Genomic DNA, 18,595 nt, shown 5'->3' on the forward strand with positions numbered 1-18,595 from the left:
GCAAGCATAGGATCATGAAATGGGTTGGGTTGGAAGGGACCTCAAAGCCCTTCCAGTCCCACTGCCTGCCATGGGCAGGGACACCTCCCACTGGATCAGGGGCTCCAAGCCCCATCCAACCTGGCCTTGAACCCCTCCAGGGATGGGGCAGCCACCACTGCTCTGGGCAACCTGGGTCAGGGCCTCCCCACCCTGACATCAAAGCATTTCTTCCCAAGATCTCATCTCAATCTCTCCTCTTTCAGTTGAAAACAGTTCCCCCTCTTCCTATCCCTGCACTCCCTGATAATGCCAAGGTATGACGGAGTTATGGATTTAGGGATGCAAGATATCTGTCTTGAAAAATGGAGACTGAAGAGGAATCTGTTCATCATGCACGCTTGTGAGTGCTTTGAGATTAGCTCAGTAAATCATATCTGTTATTTTCATGGTGTGTTGGGTCATTTCGCTATCAGAAAAAAAGTACCCACATTTTCTGAGGAGAACTTTAAATTCTGTGGAATTCTGGAGATGGAGAGGTTACCTTTCTCTCTCTTGAGAACAAATAGTGAGTGACTTGGGGAAAGCAATCAGATTTTCAGCCCGTGGTCTGTGGAAGCCTGCAAGCTAGCAGGCAGCATCTGTGGGGAAGGACATCTGGCTGGTGGTACCCACGTGGGTTTCCGTAAAGCTTTCAACAAGGTGTCTCACTAGAAGCTTTTGAGAAGCTAAAGGCCATCGAGGATAAAGGAATCTGCATTGTTGATTTATGGTTAGAAGGTAGGAGATAAGGTAAGCGGGAATGGTCCCCTCTTGCTGTGAGGAGACTGTCAGCTGTGGAGCACTGTTTGGGACTGTTAGAAACCTGAGAAAAGAAGGCACCAAGATGGTCAGAATAGTGGAAAGAAGGTGAGACTGAAGATTCACAGGAAGATTTGCACATCTCTGAGCAAATGGAAGGTAAAATGCAATACAGGTAAGTGTAACTTGCACTTGGGCAGGGAGAGCAGTGCTCATCTCAGGTCAAATCATGGGCTCCAAACTCACCTTCAGCGTGCAGGATGAACTTCTGGGTGTCACACCAGGTTGTTCTACAGCAGTTTGAGGTCAGTAGCAGTCAAACCCAGATAACTGCTGTGGTGTTGTGTATCTTCCTGTTCCAGTAGGTATAGAGTAGAAACAAAAGCCTTGTCCAAGAGCAGCAGAAATGATTGAGGGCATCAAATGGCTTCCATGGGAGTAACAAGCAGAGTCATACTGTTCATTCTCAAAGAAATTGAGAGTGAGGAGCCGCAATAGAAACCATCTGAGTGCTGTGTAGAAAGTGAATGGAAAGAGACTTTATTTTCCCTATTTGGGTACAGGAGGTGGGAAATGAAACTAGCAGCTGACAGGCCCCAAACAAAAAACATCTTCACACCATGTGTAGTTCAACTGTGGAACACTGTCACAGAGTGCTGCAAATATTAAGTTGATGTAGCTTCAGTTTAGAGACTGGATAAATTCATGGAGATGAACAGCCTGATCCCTGCAGGTGTTCGAGGCCAGGTTGGATGGGGCCTTGGGCAGCCTGATCTAGTGGGACATGCCCCTGCCCATGGCAGGGGGGTTGGAACTGGGTGATCTTTAAGGTCCCTTCCAACCCATACTATGCTATAATGCTATGGAAGATAAATCCTGAGGCTGTGCAGAATTCTTCAAACCCTGCCTGGCTCAGGAAGCCTTTGTAATATGAGAGATTGGAGAATGAGGAATGTGATCTGTGCCCGCCATGGGCTTTTGGTACCCTGCTAAGTAGACTTTTGGTCTGATTCAGTATCTCTGCTTTTATGTCATCCACGAGCTGCCATATGCAAGCAAGAATCAACTCTGCCGAGGTTCAGTGTAACACGGATGTGCCAGAGAACTTATGCAGACTTACAGCAAGGGTGCTTGACCTTGTGTGGGGAGAGAATTTTGTATTGAATTCCTAAAATAGATCCTGTGGCATCGCTGTCATCATCTGAACAGAAGCTCAGAAACTTCCAGAATACAAAAGTCTCAAACAAATCTTTGTACACCAACTTAGAATCATAGAATAGTTTGTATTGGTAGGGAACATAAAGATCGTCCAGTTTGAATCCCTTCCTCCCACTGGACCAGGGTGCTCACAGCCCCATCCAGCCTGGCCTTGAACACTTGCAGGGATGGGGCAGCCACCACTGCTCTGGGCGACCTGTTCCAGGGCCTCCCCACCCTTATTATGAAGAGTTTCTTCCTAATGTCTAGTTGAAATCTTCCCCCTTCCAATTTAGAGCCATTCCTCCTCATCCTGTCACTCCATGCCCTTGTAAAAAGTCCTTTCCCAGCTTTCTTGTAGGCCCCTTCAGGTGCTGGAAGTACCAGAGGCTCTGAGATGTTTTTTGCTTTATAGCTGGGGCTGGCGGTTGCCCCATTTGAAGTTGATTTGGTTTATAATGGAGATCCGTGCTTTGCTTTGTAGGTGACCTGTTAAGTAGCCTGTTGCAAAGTCCCAGTGCAGCCAAATTATTGAACCAGCCAATCCCCATCCTTGATACAGACAGCGAATATATCTGTTCCCTGGCCCTGGAGTGCCTGGCACACCTCTTCAGCTGGATCCCTTTGTCTACTAGCATCACCCCATCACTCCTCACTACCATTTTCCACTTTGCTCGCTTTGGCTGCGACACTCGTGTTCGGAAGATGTCTTCTGTCAATGGCAGCAGCCAGAACTCAGTGTTGGGACAGGAGCGTGGCCGACTTGGCGTCTTGGCTATGTCTTGCATCAATGAACTGATGTCTAAGAACTGCGTGCCTATGGAGTTTGAAGAGTATTTGCTACGGATGTTCCAGCAGACTTTCTACCTCCTGCAGAAGATTACCAAGGAGAACAACGCCCATACGGTGAAGAGCCGCCTTGAGGAACTGGATGAAAGGTAAGAGCAACCAAGCAGCTAAGCAGCTGTGCTAGGGCCTCTTGCATTCTAAAGGACTGTCTTTATTATTTTGTGGTCATGCATGGTGTGTCTAATGGCCTTTTTTTCAGAGTACTGTGTTGAGGGAGACGGGCGGAAAGGTGGGTGCCTGCAGGTAAGGTTCTGGTGAGGGGTTGAGTACTAAGGGACCGTTGCGGCACAGGTGTGTGTTCTTTCCTGTCCTCTTCTTCCCCTTTCCCCCGTTCGTTACTGTTTGACTGCAGGTCTGAGGTGGCACAAGAGCTGAACCTGCCCTTCATTCAGTTCTAACAGAAAACAGAAGAGGCTCAGTGAGGTAAAGACATTGCAGTATTCCCTTTCCTGGTCGGTATCTGCCTTCTCTGCTGAAACCCAACCAACTAAAGAGTGGTAGATGTTCTACGAGTGGTGACTTGAAAGAAAATAGAAGTAGTTAGTTGAGATGTGATGATTTCTGATTGCTTTCATATTTTTATTCTTTCTATTTTTAAGCAACTCTGAAAGCCAGCTCGAGGAGCTCCATTCCCAGCAGCGGTGAATGGCTCCACCATCAAAGCTGTCTGGCAGGCTTGGCTGGAGGCACCAGGGAAGGGGCAGCACCTTTGGCAGCTGCATAGTGTCATCTTCCAGAAAGTTACTGTCACCCTTGTAGCCTAAAAGAGCTCTTATAGTGGATGTTCCTGCTTGTAGGAGGGAAAGTGAGACTTATCTTGCCGTTGTGTTTGAACGGTTGGATCCGTGTGTTGGCAGGGCGGTGGGAGAGGTGACGGATTGGTGCTGCGGGCCTGCTGTGTGAGGGGAAGGCGGGCGAGTGCTCGTGTTGGCAGATAGGTGCAACCATGTGCTCAGAGTCTTACTATGGATACTTGATGACGGAAACAGATGCCTGATGCTCCTGTCTAAAATAGTTCTATTCCCAGAGGCAGCAGCAAGGCTTTTGAGCTTTTTCAAGGAGGTTGTTTTTCTTTGATACCCACCTGGGGAAGAAAATGAATCTAGGAAAAACTGGGGTCCCATTTGTAGAGGTGGCTTAATGTTTCTTCTGGATAATCCCCTTTTCCCATACTTTTAGATATAACTTTGGGATAGTAAATCTAGATTAATCGTGACTTCTCTTTAGAAGTGAATTCTACTTGCTGATTTTTACTAACTCGCTCTGATTTTGGTATCACTCACTTCCTAGAAATAATGCACATTATAGTATGGTAGGAATCTGCAAACAAGATACGGGCAAAGGAGTTACATTCTGGATTTCAGAAAAGCTCTCCTGGAAACCCACAGTCCCTTGTTTAGCTTCCTTCCTTCTTCCATGGCAAGCGTCAGCAGGCAGCCTCTGCTGTGCAGGTGGTATTGCCACATCGTTGTGTTCCGCTCCTTAGGTTTGTGCTCTGCAGAGATTATTGGTCTCTGCAGTTGTGAGACCCCTCTTTATCCGTTGCTAAGGTCAGAATGTTAAGATGTTCTGGGCACTGGAAAAATGTAGCTGTCTTCTAGGAGAGCGGAGATTTCTCTGAGCTGACTGTCCTCTCCGTGGAAAAGGGTGTGAGGATTTTCCTTTTGTCACTTAAGGACATAGCTGTACTTTTATGTCCGAAACTAAAGAATTTACCAAATGGAACTGTCATCCTGGCTTGGACTAACAAAATCCTGAACAAACTTGGCGCTGGATAAAGTGCCTTCAGTCAATCACCATCTTCAGAACCTGCTCGCCCTGAGTCTGTCCAGTCCCTCCCTCTCGTGGTGCTGATTATTCTTGTTCTGGTACAGAATGAGTGTGGTTTTAAATGGTTGGTATGCCAAACTGATCCAGAAAAAGATAAAGCTTAAACTGTCTTTTGCCTTATTTGTGTTTGGCTTTGACTTGGAGATCCCAAAATATGGAATACAAGCACTGGTGTGCTGGCTGCAGAAAGGGCTTTGGGGCTGGCAGAGCTACGGGCCAAGTAAGAACTTCACCGGTCTCAGATCAGAGCCTCTTTAGATGGTAAAAAAATCACGAAAATGAAGGCAATGTTTGGGTCAGAGCTCTATTTTTTGTTAGCTTGACTTCTGAAGCGTGTGGTCAGTCATCAGACGTGTGCAGTAGTGTCTTGTCCAGCAGGCAGTGCCAACTGGAAGGGCAATGTAGTCTTTTTGCATATTCAAAGTATCGTGTGGGTTTTGTAGGCTGGTGATACGCAGCAGGGCTGCAGCTCTCTGTCACCTGGCAGTGCTGCTGGGCTTGAGTATGTTTTCGTTAGAAAGAGCTGGGGGTTTTCCCCTAAAACCTCAAGAGTTTGCAGAGAGGGAGAGCAAGGCAGCACAGTAAAACCAGACTGTTCAAGCGTCTCTGAAACTTGGCTAGGCTGAATTGTTTTATGTACAAAAAGAGCTTGAAGTACTCTTGCACTGTAGAGCTCGTATCATATGGGAAAGATGGACTTCTTGTGCACACCCTCCTTGTTACGCGTTGCCGGAGCTCCTGTTTGTGATGTTTGTCCTGGGTATTGGTGGAGTAGTTAACACTTTTCTGTATGAATAGATACAAAGATGATTTCTAACCTTGATGAAGCTCACCTTGCGCAGGATGTGATCTTATTCCTCGGTAAAAGCTTACTGCACCGTGATCTCTAATTTTTCCCCAGCAACGTACTCCAGAATCCCCCAGTGCTTGCACCGAGGCTGTCCTCTCCTTGAAATGTTGGTAGCAGGCTCCCTTTTGGATCGTCACTTTATCTAGTGCCATGCGTTGGAGGAATATTGTCTTTACAGTCAAATTCAGTCAGAAAAGCCCAGGCTTGGTTCATAAACTTGTAGGCAGTTGATTTGCGCTGCAGCAGGAACCGTCCTTCCATCTCTCAACCCCATGGCTCTCCCACTGCTCCTTTCCATTATAACATGGGTATTGCTAACTCCTGCATTAACTTCTTGCTTCCAGCTGAATTCCTCCGCCGTACAGTTTATTTCACTAATGCTGTCCACATCAGTAAGATGACCCTTGCTATTAAATACTTATTTCTCTGGGAGGGAGGGGATTCTGATTATTTGCAGGCCTGATTGAACTCAGTTATATTGATCTGAATATTAAAGTTGCTTTTGACTAGATTGTCTTTTCTGCTGTTTCAGGTGTTAATGGAATGAAGGGTTGCCCGTCCTGTAGGTAATTGTTGCAGGGCTTTATCTTTTAATTGTTCTACTTGCTGTTAATTGTAGCTTTCCTTTTAATGAAGGGATTTTGAGTGAATTTTATTGCTATTTCAATGCAATTGCTTTCCCTTTGGCATCCTTTGTGTTTTCTCAGTTGTGTTTTCTTCTTTCCCTTGTAGCTACATTGAGAAATTCACAGACTTCCTCCGTCTCTTTGTGAGTGTCCACCTCCGAAGAATTGAATCCTACTCCCAGTTTCCCGTGGTCGAATTTCTGGCACTGTTGTTCAAATACACTTTCCATCAGGTACAGCCCTGCAAGAGCAGTTTCCCTCGGTCTGTTCTGTTCTCTCATACAGCAGGGCTTGTTTTCCCCGGTAAAGGTGATCCTTAAGTTAGCTGAGAAAAAAGCAATTAACTGCTCTGACTGGCACTTCCCCAGTAGTGCTGGGGACTTGGAAGTGGCTTCATGTGCTCTTAGGTTTAGTTGGAGACAGCACTTAGTTCCCTTGCAAGAACAATTTGTCTGGTGTTTAACTTTGCTTCTGCTTTTGTTTTTCTGCCTGTCCTTGGAGTGGACAGCATTGTCTGGAAGAATCGCTCTGCCTGGCTTGATTTGTGTTTGGGGATGACCTTCTTTCTCCTGAATCTGCTGCTTTTACTGTATCTTTCCTTGTAATTTTAATTTTTAGTGGTAAAAACCCAACCCTAAGGCTTTTGGTACGTGTTACCTTGCTGTAGAAGCTGTCCCAGGACAGCTCGGCCCTATTTACTCCACATGTGAATAATGACAAGCAGGTTTATAAAATGCAGCAAGTTAGTGTTGAGACCAGCCTTGTCATTCCTGGGTTCCCACCCTCATGCTTGAGCTCCTGTTCATCTTTTAAGAGTTATAAATCTCTTCAGTGACCTCTTAGAAAGGTTATGATAATGGAAGGAGTTCTTCCCATGGATTGAAGTGCATATGAACTCATATTTTCATTGTGTGTAAACAATCTTGCCTTACCTTGCGGTATTCAGTGTGGATTTTGCTGTATTTCAGCCTACCCATGAAGGTTACTTTTCCTGCTTAGACATCTGGACGCTCTTTTTGGACTATCTGACTAGCAAAATCAAAAGTCGCTTGGCAGACAAAGAAGCAGTGCTTAACAGGTAAGCAGTTGGGAAGCTGCCAGGATGTGGCAGCTGCGAAGAGGCTTCATGTTCACCATGGAAGGTCTGTGAGAAGCAAGCTATTGCTTCTTCCAGCTTCACATGACATTGAGTGCTTTGTTTTTCATAATCGGAAAGTATTAGAAGAGAGAGGTGATTCTGCCCCTCTATTGCTCTCTTGTGAGACCTCATCTGGAGTATTGTATCCAGTTCTGGAATCCTCAACATGAGAGGGAGATGGAGCTGTTGAAACGGGTGCAGAGGAGGATACAAGGATGATCCGAGGGCTGGAGCACCTCCCGTATGAGGACAGGCTGAGAGAGTTGGGGCTGTTCAGCCTGGAGAAGAGAAGGCTGTGGGGAGAACTTAGAGCAGCTTCCAGTGCCTGAAGGGGCTACAGGAAAGCTGGAGAGGGGCTGTTCATAAAGGCTTGTGGTGATAGGATGAGGGGCAATGGGTATAAACTGGAGAGGGGCAGATTCAGACTGGACATAAGGAGGAATTTCTTCACCATGAGAGTGCTGAGGCCCTGGAACAGGTTGTCCAGAGACGCTGTGGCTGCCCCATCCCTGGAGGTGTTCAAGGCCAGGTTGGATGGGGCTTGGGCAGCCTGATCCAGTGGGAGGTGTCCCATGGCAGGGGTGGAACTGGATGATCTTTAAGGTCCCTTCCAACCCTAACTCTTCTATGATTCTATGAATTCAAACTGAGCAAGTGAGGGCAGAAAAACTGTCACTTACGTGTGTGGTATGTGAACCCAGTAGCCAGAGGAAGAAAGCTTTGCAGTCGGAAATAGAACTATAACACGTTTTAGAGCACGTTTTAGCACATATTAGAGGAGGAAACCACAGAGTAAGTTGCCTAGTTAAGTGTTCACACAGCTCGTTAGGGAAAAACTATATCTAATTAGGATTTCAAAATTCCGTTTTAAATGGAGGGCGTGTTTCTGAGAAACACTGATGAGCTCTGCTTGGAAGTTAGAAGTTCCACTTGCACACTCATACCTTCCTTTGTAGGTGCTGAAATGGGTGGCTCTCGATAACAGCCCTTTTGCTGCTGTTTGAAAGATCTGGTGAAGCTGTTGGTATCCTGTTTGATAGGTGATAGACGAGAGGAAATGGCTTCAAGTTGCACCAGGGGATGTCTAGGTTAGACGTCAGGGAAAATTTCCTCACCAAAAGGGTCATTGGGCACTGGCAGAGGCTGTGTGGGGAGGTGATGGAGTCCCCATCCCTGGAGGGGTTTAACAGACGGGCAGATGAGGTGCTCAGGGATCAGGTTCAGTAGTGGACAGAGAAGGTCAGGCTTGATGATCTCAAAGATCTCGTCAGACCAAGCGTTTCTATGATTTGGAGGCTTAAAAGTGCCATGGCTTGTGCTATGTTATGCTCTTCCTCTGAGCACAGAAGGAAGCTGTTTTCCCATGAGCACGCTAAATATAAGTGGTTGGTTTTTGAAAGGCAGCCTGGCATCATGACCACAAAGAACAAATGTGGAACTAGCTTACACCAGACAGCTCTCTTCCTTTCAGCATGGGAACTGTGGGGCTTTGAATTTCTCAAGTAGTAGATATTTGCATTTGAACTCTGTTATAATTCATTCCTAGTTTACTGCTCTCTGCCCAGTGTTGTTGAGCTGTGGCGTTCTGTTTCTCCTCTTCATCTGGTGAATGGGCATGTGGTGTCTGTTATCTTCCTGCCAAAGAGTTTGTTGTGAGGAGAATCATAGAATCACAGAATGGTTTGGGTTGGAAGGAACATTAAGGCCCATCTGGTTTCACCCCCCTGCCATGGACAGGGACACTTCCTGCTGGATCAGGCTGCTCAAAGTCTCGTCCAACCCGGCCGTGAATCTCGCTGAACGATAGCTGTCTCTCTAGGAGATCCATCAGACTGTAAACAAACAGAAAAATCATATAAGTGGTCAGAGCTTGTACTGTTTTGTCAGAACTATCTGTCCTTAGTGACAGCTTCTACAACGATGACTTCCTGCGCTGCAGTGTGATGGTCTGGGAGTGGTTACCCCACAGGAGCACAGATCAGGTTTCCTGTTCTGTGGTTTGTAAGCTTTGCATTCTGTACACATTACAGCTATTACTACTGCATAAATTGCCAAATCCAGAGTTACGTCATGTGGTTGCAGCAAACATGGCAGTGCCGCTGCCTTGCACGGACGGCTTTCAGCTGCTGCGCTAGTGACCCAGCTGACTCTTGAATTGCATCACGCTCTGGATCTCTGTTAGTGTGGCCAGCAGGAGCAGGGCAGGGATCATCCCCCTGTACTGGGCACTGGTGAGGCCACACCTCAAATCCTGGGTTAAGTTTTGGGTCCCTCACTACAAGGACAACATTTGGGAGCTGGAGAACATCTGGAGAAGCAAATGGAGCTGAGGAAGGGTCTGGAGAACGAATTGTGTCATGCAGCTGGGGGCCCTGGGGCTGTTTAGTCTGGAGGAGGCTGAGCAGAGATCTCATCGATCTCTGCAGCTCCTGAAAGGGGGTTGGAGTGAGGTGGGTGCTGGGCTCTGCTCCAGAGGAACAAGTAGTAGGACAAGAGGAAATGGCCTCAAGTTGTGCCAGGGCAGGTTCAGATTGGATATTAGGAAAAATTCCTTTATGGAAAGGGTTCTCAGGCCCTGTCAGAGGCTGCCCAGGAGGGTGTTTGAGTCCCTATCCCTGGAGTGGATTAAAAGACAGGCAGATGAAATGCTCAGGGATCTGGTTCAGTAGTGGACAGGTATGGTTGGACTTGATGATCTTCAAAGGTCTTTTCCAACCAAATGATTCTATGATTCTATGGTAACACCTAATTTTCCAACCTGATCTCACTTAGGAAAGAGTGTGACTTTTTGCGTGGGACCCCAGTGGTTTTGAGAAAGGAGGTTTTTAAAACAATCAAAACAGCGCCCCTCGAAATCCCCAAACTTCGACACTGTGAGGAATGGCTGCATGCCCAGATGGCTTGGTGCTGATCTGGCAACTTGATGCTATTCTTACATGATCCAAGAGAAGGGGGGTGTTCTACCCTCTGTCCCAGCTGCATAGCTCCGAGAGGTGAAGGGATGGCTTTGTGACACACCTTTAGTCCTACGGGGCAGGTCGGAAAAGGGCTGGCTTTGTTTCAGAGGACAAATGTAGGGAAAGAGGATGGCAGAACAGATAGCCTCAGGGAGATCCTCTTTGGAGGGAGGCAGCAGTAACTCTGCCCCATTTCATCTGTTCCTCCCTCATTGCCCAAAAAGCAGAGCACTGGGCGGGCTGCTGAGGAGCGATATAGCAACAAGAGGCTGGTGGTGCCTTCTGCTTGGGCACCTCTGCCGTTATTCCTAGCAAGCCCCTCCTGCCTTTCCTGTTCTGAATCCTTGGGCTGCTCCTGTTGCTGACAGTTCTCCCTTTCCCTTTCAGGGATAGAGGGATATTAGGTATCACCAAGGCTCTTTTCCTTGCAGGTAGCTGTGACCTGGACTGTTGTGATACTGTTAATCCCAGGATCTGTTGGTGTCTCCTCAGCAAACCTGTAAAGCCGTGCTGCAGGCTCCTTGCAGCGGCTCGGTTTGAGCTATCGTCTGCTTTACTTATCTCCTTCACTGGAAGGGCTGTGGGTGCAACAGTCTCTGCAGAACTGTTTTATCAAACTCTTGCTCTCTCTTCCCCGTGGTCACAGGTACGAAGATGCCTTGGTTCTGCTGCTGACAGAGGTGTTGAATCGAATCCAGTTCAGGTATAACCAGGCACAGCTGGAGGAGCTGGATGATGAGACACTGGATGATGATGTAAGGAGCTGAGTTGAACAAGGATGGCTGCAGGTCCAGATATTAACTCTTGCACTGGAACACCTAGAATGTCTTTCTCAGAGCTTGTGCTTTGGAGTAGAAGCAGAAGAGCTGCTTCTTCACTCCGTTCTGTGCAGGGTTTGAGGGTTAAAGCAGCATGAAATGCTTTTGACAAAAATGTACATAAAGTGACACTGAAAGGATAAGACCTCTGTTTTCAACTTGGTTCTTATGGGGGGGGAAATAGAGATCCTTATGTTCTGATTATCAGAAGTGTTAGGTATCCATATCTGATTCCTTTGGAGTCTAAATGCTGCAATATCTGAGATACTGAAGCTTTAGGCTGTATCTGTTATTGGTGCTTTTCTTTAAGGTTATTTCTCCCAAGTCTGTATTGGTAATCATCATCTCAATACTGATAAATGTGGAAGTGGAGCAGGCAGCCAAAATGGATGAGGCCAGAGGTTGTTCTTTGTAACAGATGCTTGTCATCTGCACAGTAACTGTGCTTTAGGAGTAAGTTATCCCATTCCTTATCGCTTCAGGGAGACACCTGTGCCTGCCCAGAGCATGGGTTGGTAAGACTTTTCTCTATCAGATGTGTAGCAGCATATGAGAATCAAGAGCAGTATCTCTTCAGTAGCCAGGTGTTTGCAAAAGCCATGCTCTGGAAAGGAGCTGGATAGCCCCGAGCATCAATTAAGACCTTTTAGTCAACAAAAAACTATCTGTTTCCCTCTGGAAGTGCAGTGCTTACCTTGATTTTTCTTCCCATAGCAGCAGACCGAGTGGCAGCGGTACTTGCGCCAGAGCTTGGAAGTGGTTGCAAAAGTCATGGAGCTCTTGCCAACTCATGCCTTCTCCACACTAGTAAGTAGTTATCCAGACCAAAAATGTGATGTGAAATGAGCACCAGCTGCTGGAGTTCATTGAAAGCTACATGATAGGGGCCACGGTGCCAAACAAGTAGGGAGATATGGTTTTGCAAGCAAAAACTTGGCAAGGAGGAGACCAGAAATCGAAGGAAAAAGCTTGTTTATTTGGCTTTGTCAGCTTTCTTGGTGTATTTTTAAAGAGGGCTCTTCATTGAGTATCTGAGTCCTACTGGCTGGACACTAAGCTCTTCAGAAATTCTCATCTTTCAAAGTGTAAATATTTGGCAGCAGTCCTTCACTGTTGTTTATTTTGGCCTTTGTATTAGGAGGCAGTGCTGCAAACTGCACAGATGAGTGTCGTTATTAGGGTTTTAAGGACGCTGAAATATTTGTGTAAGTGAAAGATGAGATAAAGATGCTGAAAAGAGCTCCTGGGATGATTGGGAGTTATATCTGATAAATACAGGTAAATGCTTCTCAACAGCTAGGGCGTAGAGGCCATGGTGTAAAAGCTCCCTGGGTTTGTGTCACTGTAATCATTTTTGAGGAGGAAATCTTGAGGCTCTAGGCCAGTGGAGCCCGAAATTTAAAGTAGTTGGTGCCTCTTCTCTGAGTGAGAAGGACCAGTGTAGCAGTCGGATGGCAAAGCAAGTTTAATTCTGCTGGAAACCTTGCAAACCTCTGCACTGCATTCCCAAGGAGCAGAGAGAATGGAGCTGTTGCAGAGGTAGAAATGCCTGACCTGAACTGCTTTTTGTAATGGATATTTTTCTTTAAGAAACATTATGGCTGGGTTAAGCTCTAGAAGTGTATTATTAGAAACGGAACAGAATCATCTCCATACGAAAGTGGAAGTTCTCTGCAGCATGGGGGCCTGGCCTGAGTCAGCAAGAGGTTGGTTTTGTTTTGTTGAATGGGACAGCTGTTCCAGTGAACGTATGAGTGTATGGAGAAGAGTTGTGGCTTCCTTAAAGTAACACATTATCACGAGGAAGACTCTCTGTTGTTTTAAATAGCTCTCCTCCTCCAGTTATACAAAGGTACTCAACTGTTCTTAATTAGGCACAGCCTGTTAGAAACTCCATGGTGTCTTGAGTCCCATGTTTGTTTGTTCTTGTGTGCTGGATGATCTGGGAGATGCTCAGGCAGTTTTGTGTCCTCACAGCAGTCTGTGGTGGCCAGTCCATCAGTAGCAAATGATGACAACGGTGTGCAGCAGCTCCTTTGTGCTGTGCCGCGAGGCTGCAATTCCCTGTGCTGATGGATGAGTGAACTGTAAAACCAACCACTGCAAATGTGGTGACTGTGCCAACAGAAGTGAAGTAGAACCATGCTGAACTGAAAGGGTTGGAAGACCTCGCAGCATCCTTCCAGTACCTGAAGGGGGCCTACAAGAAAGCTGGGGAGGGACTTTTTACAAGGGCATGGAGGGATAGGATGAGGGGGGATGGCTCTAAATTGGAAGAGGAAAGATTTAGATTAGACATTAAGAAGAAATTCTTCACACTGAGGGTGGTGAGGCATTTGGTCAGGTTGCCCAGAGTAGTAGTGGCAGCATCTGGAAGTATTCAAGGCCGGGTTGGATGGGGGTTTGAGCCCCTGATCCAGTGGGAGGTGTCCCTGCCCATGGCAGGGGAGTGGAACTGGATGGGCTTTGAGGTTCCTTCAACTCAAACCATTCTGTGAGTCTAGACTTTCAGGAGAGTGTCTGCAAGGAGAAGCTCAGTGTGCAGTTTTGTCCTTGTGCATTCATGCACAGGGCAAATAACCCCAACAGACACCGCTGAGGTGTCTCATCTGGCCGGACGCTGCTTAGAGGCTCTCTGGTCTCAGTTTATAACACATGCCCTGTGGTAGTATAACCTGTTGCTCGGTTGAAGTATCACCAGGATCAGACGTGTTTGCTGTCGGTCCTGATGGCGTTAGGCTAACAATACTCCATTCCCAAACCAGGATGCATGATGACGGTGGTGTTTGCTCGCTTGGCTCTCTTCCCTGTTGTTGATGCAGCCTCCGCTGCCAGTGGAGTGCTGAGGTCGTTCCCTTCCATACCCTGTTACAGAGGCACCAAATTGAACTCCTATGTTTAAATAATGTTTTGATAGCTGCATTTGGAGGTGTGATACTTACGGGTGAGGTGAACGCACTCCAAGCTTCCTCTGCTCTGCCTTTGCCCTGCTCTGTTTGGTCTGGGTTACACATCATCTCCGTATCCATACACGTGTGCTGTGCCATCACTTACACTTGTAATTCTACAATCTCATTAGGTTGATTGTTGGTGTTTGTGGGAGAGGAGAGCTACTGGGCGCCTTCAGGGTGGTGACCTCTGTTTTCATGACAGCTATTGAAACATGAGAAGCTGTGGCTGCAGGAGCAGCCCAGAACCTCGCAACTCACCTTTTCTCCTGCGCCTGCACTCAGCGCTGGTGAAGCTGCACCTTGAATCCTGGGTTCAGTTTTGGGCCCCTCACTACAAGGAGGACATTGAGGAGCTGGAGCACATCCAGAGAAGGGAATGGAGTTGGGGAAGGGTCTGGAGAACAGGGGTTGTGGGAGCGGCTGAGAGCCCTGGGGGTGTTTAGCCTGGAGAAGAGGAGGCTGAGGGGAGACCTCATCGCTCCCTGCAGCTCCTGAAAGGAGGTTGGAGTGAGGTGGGTGCTGGGCTCTGCTCCCGAGGAACAAGTAGTAGGACAAGAGGAAATGGCCTCAAGTAGTGCCAGGGGAGGTTCAGATTGGATATTAGGAAAAATTCCTTTATGGAAAGGGTTCTCAGGCCCTGGCAGAGGCTGCCCAGGGCAGTGGGGGAGTCCCCATCCCTGGAGGGGTTTAACAGACGGGCAGACGAGATGTTCAGGGATCTGGTTCAGTGGTAGACAGGAACGATTGGACTCAATAGTCTCGAAGGTCTTTTCCAACCAAACCATTCTATGATTATTTAACATAAACAAACTGTGCTTTAACAGAGTAATTAGTAGGTGAGCGTTAACTGTCTGCCAGGCCCCAAAATCGTGCTCATTTCTTTTTCTTTTTCTTTTCTAGTTTCCAGTTCTGCAGGATAACTTGGAAGTGTACCTGGGTCTCCAGCAGTTTGTGGTCACTTCAGGGACAGGTAATAACTGCTATCCAGCACTGCAGTCCTCACTCTTTAATAGCTGATTGCAAAACCACTCTCAACCTGCTGCGGTGTTGCGTCTTCTGCATTCCATTGAGGATCTGGTGTCCAGTGGCTCAGCAGTCAAACTCCCAACAGCAGACAAAAGTCTAATAATGTGATTTATTTTTCTAGTGGTCTGGTTCTTCCCTTGTTCTGGTACTTGAAATGAAGAAACCACATGTGTTGATAAAAAATTTGCAACATTAAATACTGCATGGAGGGATAATGGTTATTTTCATCTTCCCACTACACTTATTTCGAGTCAGGTTGTGCTCCTGTTTGTTTTTATGATTCCTGTTTTGCTTTGGGCTCAAATCCAGTGTGAAGTTGTCCACCTTAGAAACGTTTTTATTTAGGGTTGAATCAAACCCATTGTGAGTCCATGAGAAAACGAAGTATTTAGGATGTAATAGTAGCTTCTAAGACTAGAATCTAGCTGGCATTTCAAGAACTTTCATGTACAAAGTAGCTTACAAAGATACCAGTGCTCTCGACTGAACATAAAGCATGAGCTTAGCTTTGCTCTTTCCTGAGATAAGATAAGGAGCAGCAGTGAACTCTGTATGGAGGAAGATTGTAGATAAGATTATCTTTCAGTTTTCTGGCATGACCAGTAAAGGAATCTGTTACTTCTTCAATAAGACTACACATGGCAGAATGGCGGTTGTATAAGCAGTAACTTCCAATTTTAGGATCGTTTCAGACCTAGGAGAAGCAAAGTGTAGGTTTTCGATGCTGTAGCAACAGCCTGGATTAGAAGCTGTCCTGTGGCTGGCTGTTTGGGTGGTGGGTCGGGAGAAGGAGCTCAGATGCAGCTGGGGATTTGGAACTGTGTGGTTGTATGCTAGTGCTGGGGGTACAACAAAGCAAGGTTGTTGATGAGAATGTAATCAGAGACTAAATATGGGAGTGGAAAGCAAACCAAACTGCATCAAAAAAAGTGTAGCCAGCAGGGCAAGGGAAGTCATTCTGCCCCTCTGCTCCGCTCTGGTGAGACCTCACCTGGAGGTCTGTGTTCAGTTCTGGAGTCCTCAGCACAGGAAGGACACGGAGCTGTTGGAGCAAGTCCAGAGGAGGCCACGGAGATGATCCAAGGGCTGGAGCACCTCCCACACAAGGACAGGCTGAGAGAGTTGGGGTTGTTCAGCCTGGAGAAGAGAGGTCTGAGGGGAGACCTTAGAGCAGCTTCCAGTACTGAAAGGAGCTCCAGGAAAGCTGGGAAGGGGCTCTTGGTCAGGGAGTGCAGGGATAGGATGAGGGGAAATGGTTTTCAGCTGCAAGAGGGGAGACTGAGATGAGCTCTCGGGGAGAAATGTTTTGCTGAGAGGGTGGGGAGGCCCTGGCCCAGGTTGCCCAGAGCAGTGGTGGCTGCCCCATCCCTGGAGGCGTTCCAGGCCAGGTTGGATGGGGCTTGGAGCCCCTGATCCTGTGGGAGGTGTCCCTGCCCATGGCAGGGGTTGGAACTGGATGGGCTTTGAGGTCCCTTCGATCCCAAACCATTCTATGCTTGTATGATTCCTTTGAAATGTGTTGGAGAATGTGTTTGCTTGTTGAAGGTGTGGAGTGTTTGTAGACCACGCAAACATGATCAAGCAGTAGGGCAGTTGCATAGCCAATAAGACTGGCTAATCTACTTATTAGTATGCTTTTTGTATCTTAGAAATATGAAAGTAAATAGCCGCACCTCCCATCAAAAGCAAATCCTCTTGTTCCCACGTGGACCACTGCCAGCGCTCCAGCAGAGGGAGCGCGGGTAACAGCCACCTCTGCAGAGCTGGGGCTGCCTTCTGATGGCCATGGGTGACCAGAGGGACCCCTGTTTGTGTAGGTATTGGTACCAAATAGAAGAGAATACATGTGTAAAAGGCTGAAAGAGTCAGTAACATCCATTTCAGCCTTTAAAGAGAGGGTTGAAGTGTGGCAGTCGGAACAGTTGAACTTGTCTTTCTCAGATTGAATATCTTGGCCACTTGGACATGCTCTGATTTGACCCTTGACCCGCTGCCGAGCTCATTTAAGAAGAATGCTTGTAATGTAATTGGAATAAACTTTGCATTTCCTGTAGCTTTGTAATTAGGTTTCCCATCCCAAAGAGCTGTATTTATTAGTCAAAAGGTTATATGTATTTTTTTTCTTGCACAAAGCTTTTAAAATATTAGTTTTTGGACTGCTGCGCTCTTAGTGGCTGTTAGCACAAGTGATTATTTACACTTAGGTCTTCTGGCTTCATTGCTAGTGAACTGTAATGTCGTTTCAGGTCACAGGCTGAACATCACTGCAGAGAACGATTGCCGCCGTTTGCACTGCTCCTTGCGGGACCTGAGCTCCTTGCTACAGGCCGTGGGTCGTTTAGCAGAATACTTCATTGGAGATGTGTTTGCTGCCAGGTTCAATGATGCTCTAACGGTTGTGGAGAGGTAGGTGTGGGAAAGGAGTTTGCTGTCACCACCGCAGTAAGCGTGAAAAACAAGTTTTCTCTCTGTCTCCCCTCATTATGATTAAAGTGAGATAGGAAGAATTCATTGGCCGGAACCTGAATTATTACATCCTAAGTTTTCCAGATGGTTTTCTAAATCCTTAACCAAAGAAATAACTAATAGGAGGGATGAAATAAAATCAGTCATTTGAAAAGACTGAGGTACTTGTTTTCCAGCATCTGCATTTGTGATGCAATGAAACGAGATGTAGAGTTTGATTACTGCAAAGTTGTATCTCTCAAAGCTAAAATCTCTTTTCTTAAATGAAAAGACTTGTGAAAACTGAAAGGCAGACGTCATTCAATTCTCCTCCAAGAAACTTAATTAGCATGTAGCCGCAAATTACAGAATTTCAGGGCTTTACACAGCTGCCTTGGCTGTTTTTTCATTTCCATGCGGGAACATGGTAGTTGTTTCATCTTATCCCAAATGGTGAAATAGGCTTTTTGAACTAAATGGTCTAAATCTTGTTTCCGTATTAGCTAGGTAGTGACACAGACTTGCGAAGAGTTGCATTTGGATAAGTTGTTCAAGGGATTTGTACATATATTCATCTCACAGCCCCTTTACACCACTTTATATGTATTCACTTCCAGGTTGGTAAAAGTAACGCTCTATGGATCTCAGATAAAACTGTACAACATCGAAACGGCAGTACCATCTGTATTGAAGCCTGACCTTATTGATGTGTGAGTATGGGGTGGGCACGGCAAATGATTGTAGCCGGATCTGGTAGCATTAGAACTCCTCGATCCCTCCTCGATCCCTCCTCGATCCCGTGTTCTAACCACTTGCTTGGTGAGGGCTCTGAAAAAGCCATCTCTCCAGGGATTGCTGGCTAACTATGAGGGCGTCTTCTTTGAACCGTTGAAGGTCGAGGCTGCTGCCAGCATTTTGTTGCCTCCAATTGATGTATTCGGGTTATTTAAAGAAAAATGTGTTTATTATGAGAAGCAGAAATGCCCATTATGTTAGATCTAAAAGCAAACTGTTACTTTGCCCTGTACTAAGGGCTGTAAAAGCGTGCTATCTTTTGCAGTGTAATTAAATGAGGAAATAAGCGTTGTAATAGTGGTATTTTAAGAAACGGATCCATTGTCAGTGTAT

The 18,595-nt window shown here is 46.6% G+C and overlaps 1 protein-coding gene across 2 annotated transcripts in view; it reads left to right on the forward strand.

Moving 5' to 3' along the window:
- The window catches only part of XPO6 (exportin 6), a 61,205-nt gene that overhangs the window by 29,182 nt on the left and 13,428 nt on the right, over positions 1-18,595 (forward strand). The window contains exons 7-14 of one of the 2 annotated variants that reach the window (XM_054080238.1): positions 2,462-2,915; positions 6,239-6,365; positions 7,101-7,210; positions 10,874-10,982; positions 11,760-11,852; positions 14,897-14,966; positions 17,269-17,428; positions 18,085-18,177. In XM_054080238.1, coding sequence (XP_053936213.1) covers positions 2,462-2,915; positions 6,239-6,365; positions 7,101-7,210; positions 10,874-10,982; positions 11,760-11,852; positions 14,897-14,966; positions 17,269-17,428; positions 18,085-18,177 — 1,216 coding nt within the window. The remainder of the gene's footprint in view (positions 1-2,461; positions 2,916-6,238; positions 6,366-7,100; positions 7,211-10,873; positions 10,983-11,759; positions 11,853-14,896; positions 14,967-17,268; positions 17,429-18,084; positions 18,178-18,595) is intronic. The other variant, XM_054080239.1, reaches the window with a different exon arrangement.

Source organism: Cuculus canorus, chromosome 15 (assembly GCF_017976375.1).
Source record: "Cuculus canorus isolate bCucCan1 chromosome 15, bCucCan1.pri, whole genome shotgun sequence".
NCBI lineage: Eukaryota > Metazoa > Chordata > Aves > Cuculiformes > Cuculidae > Cuculus > Cuculus canorus.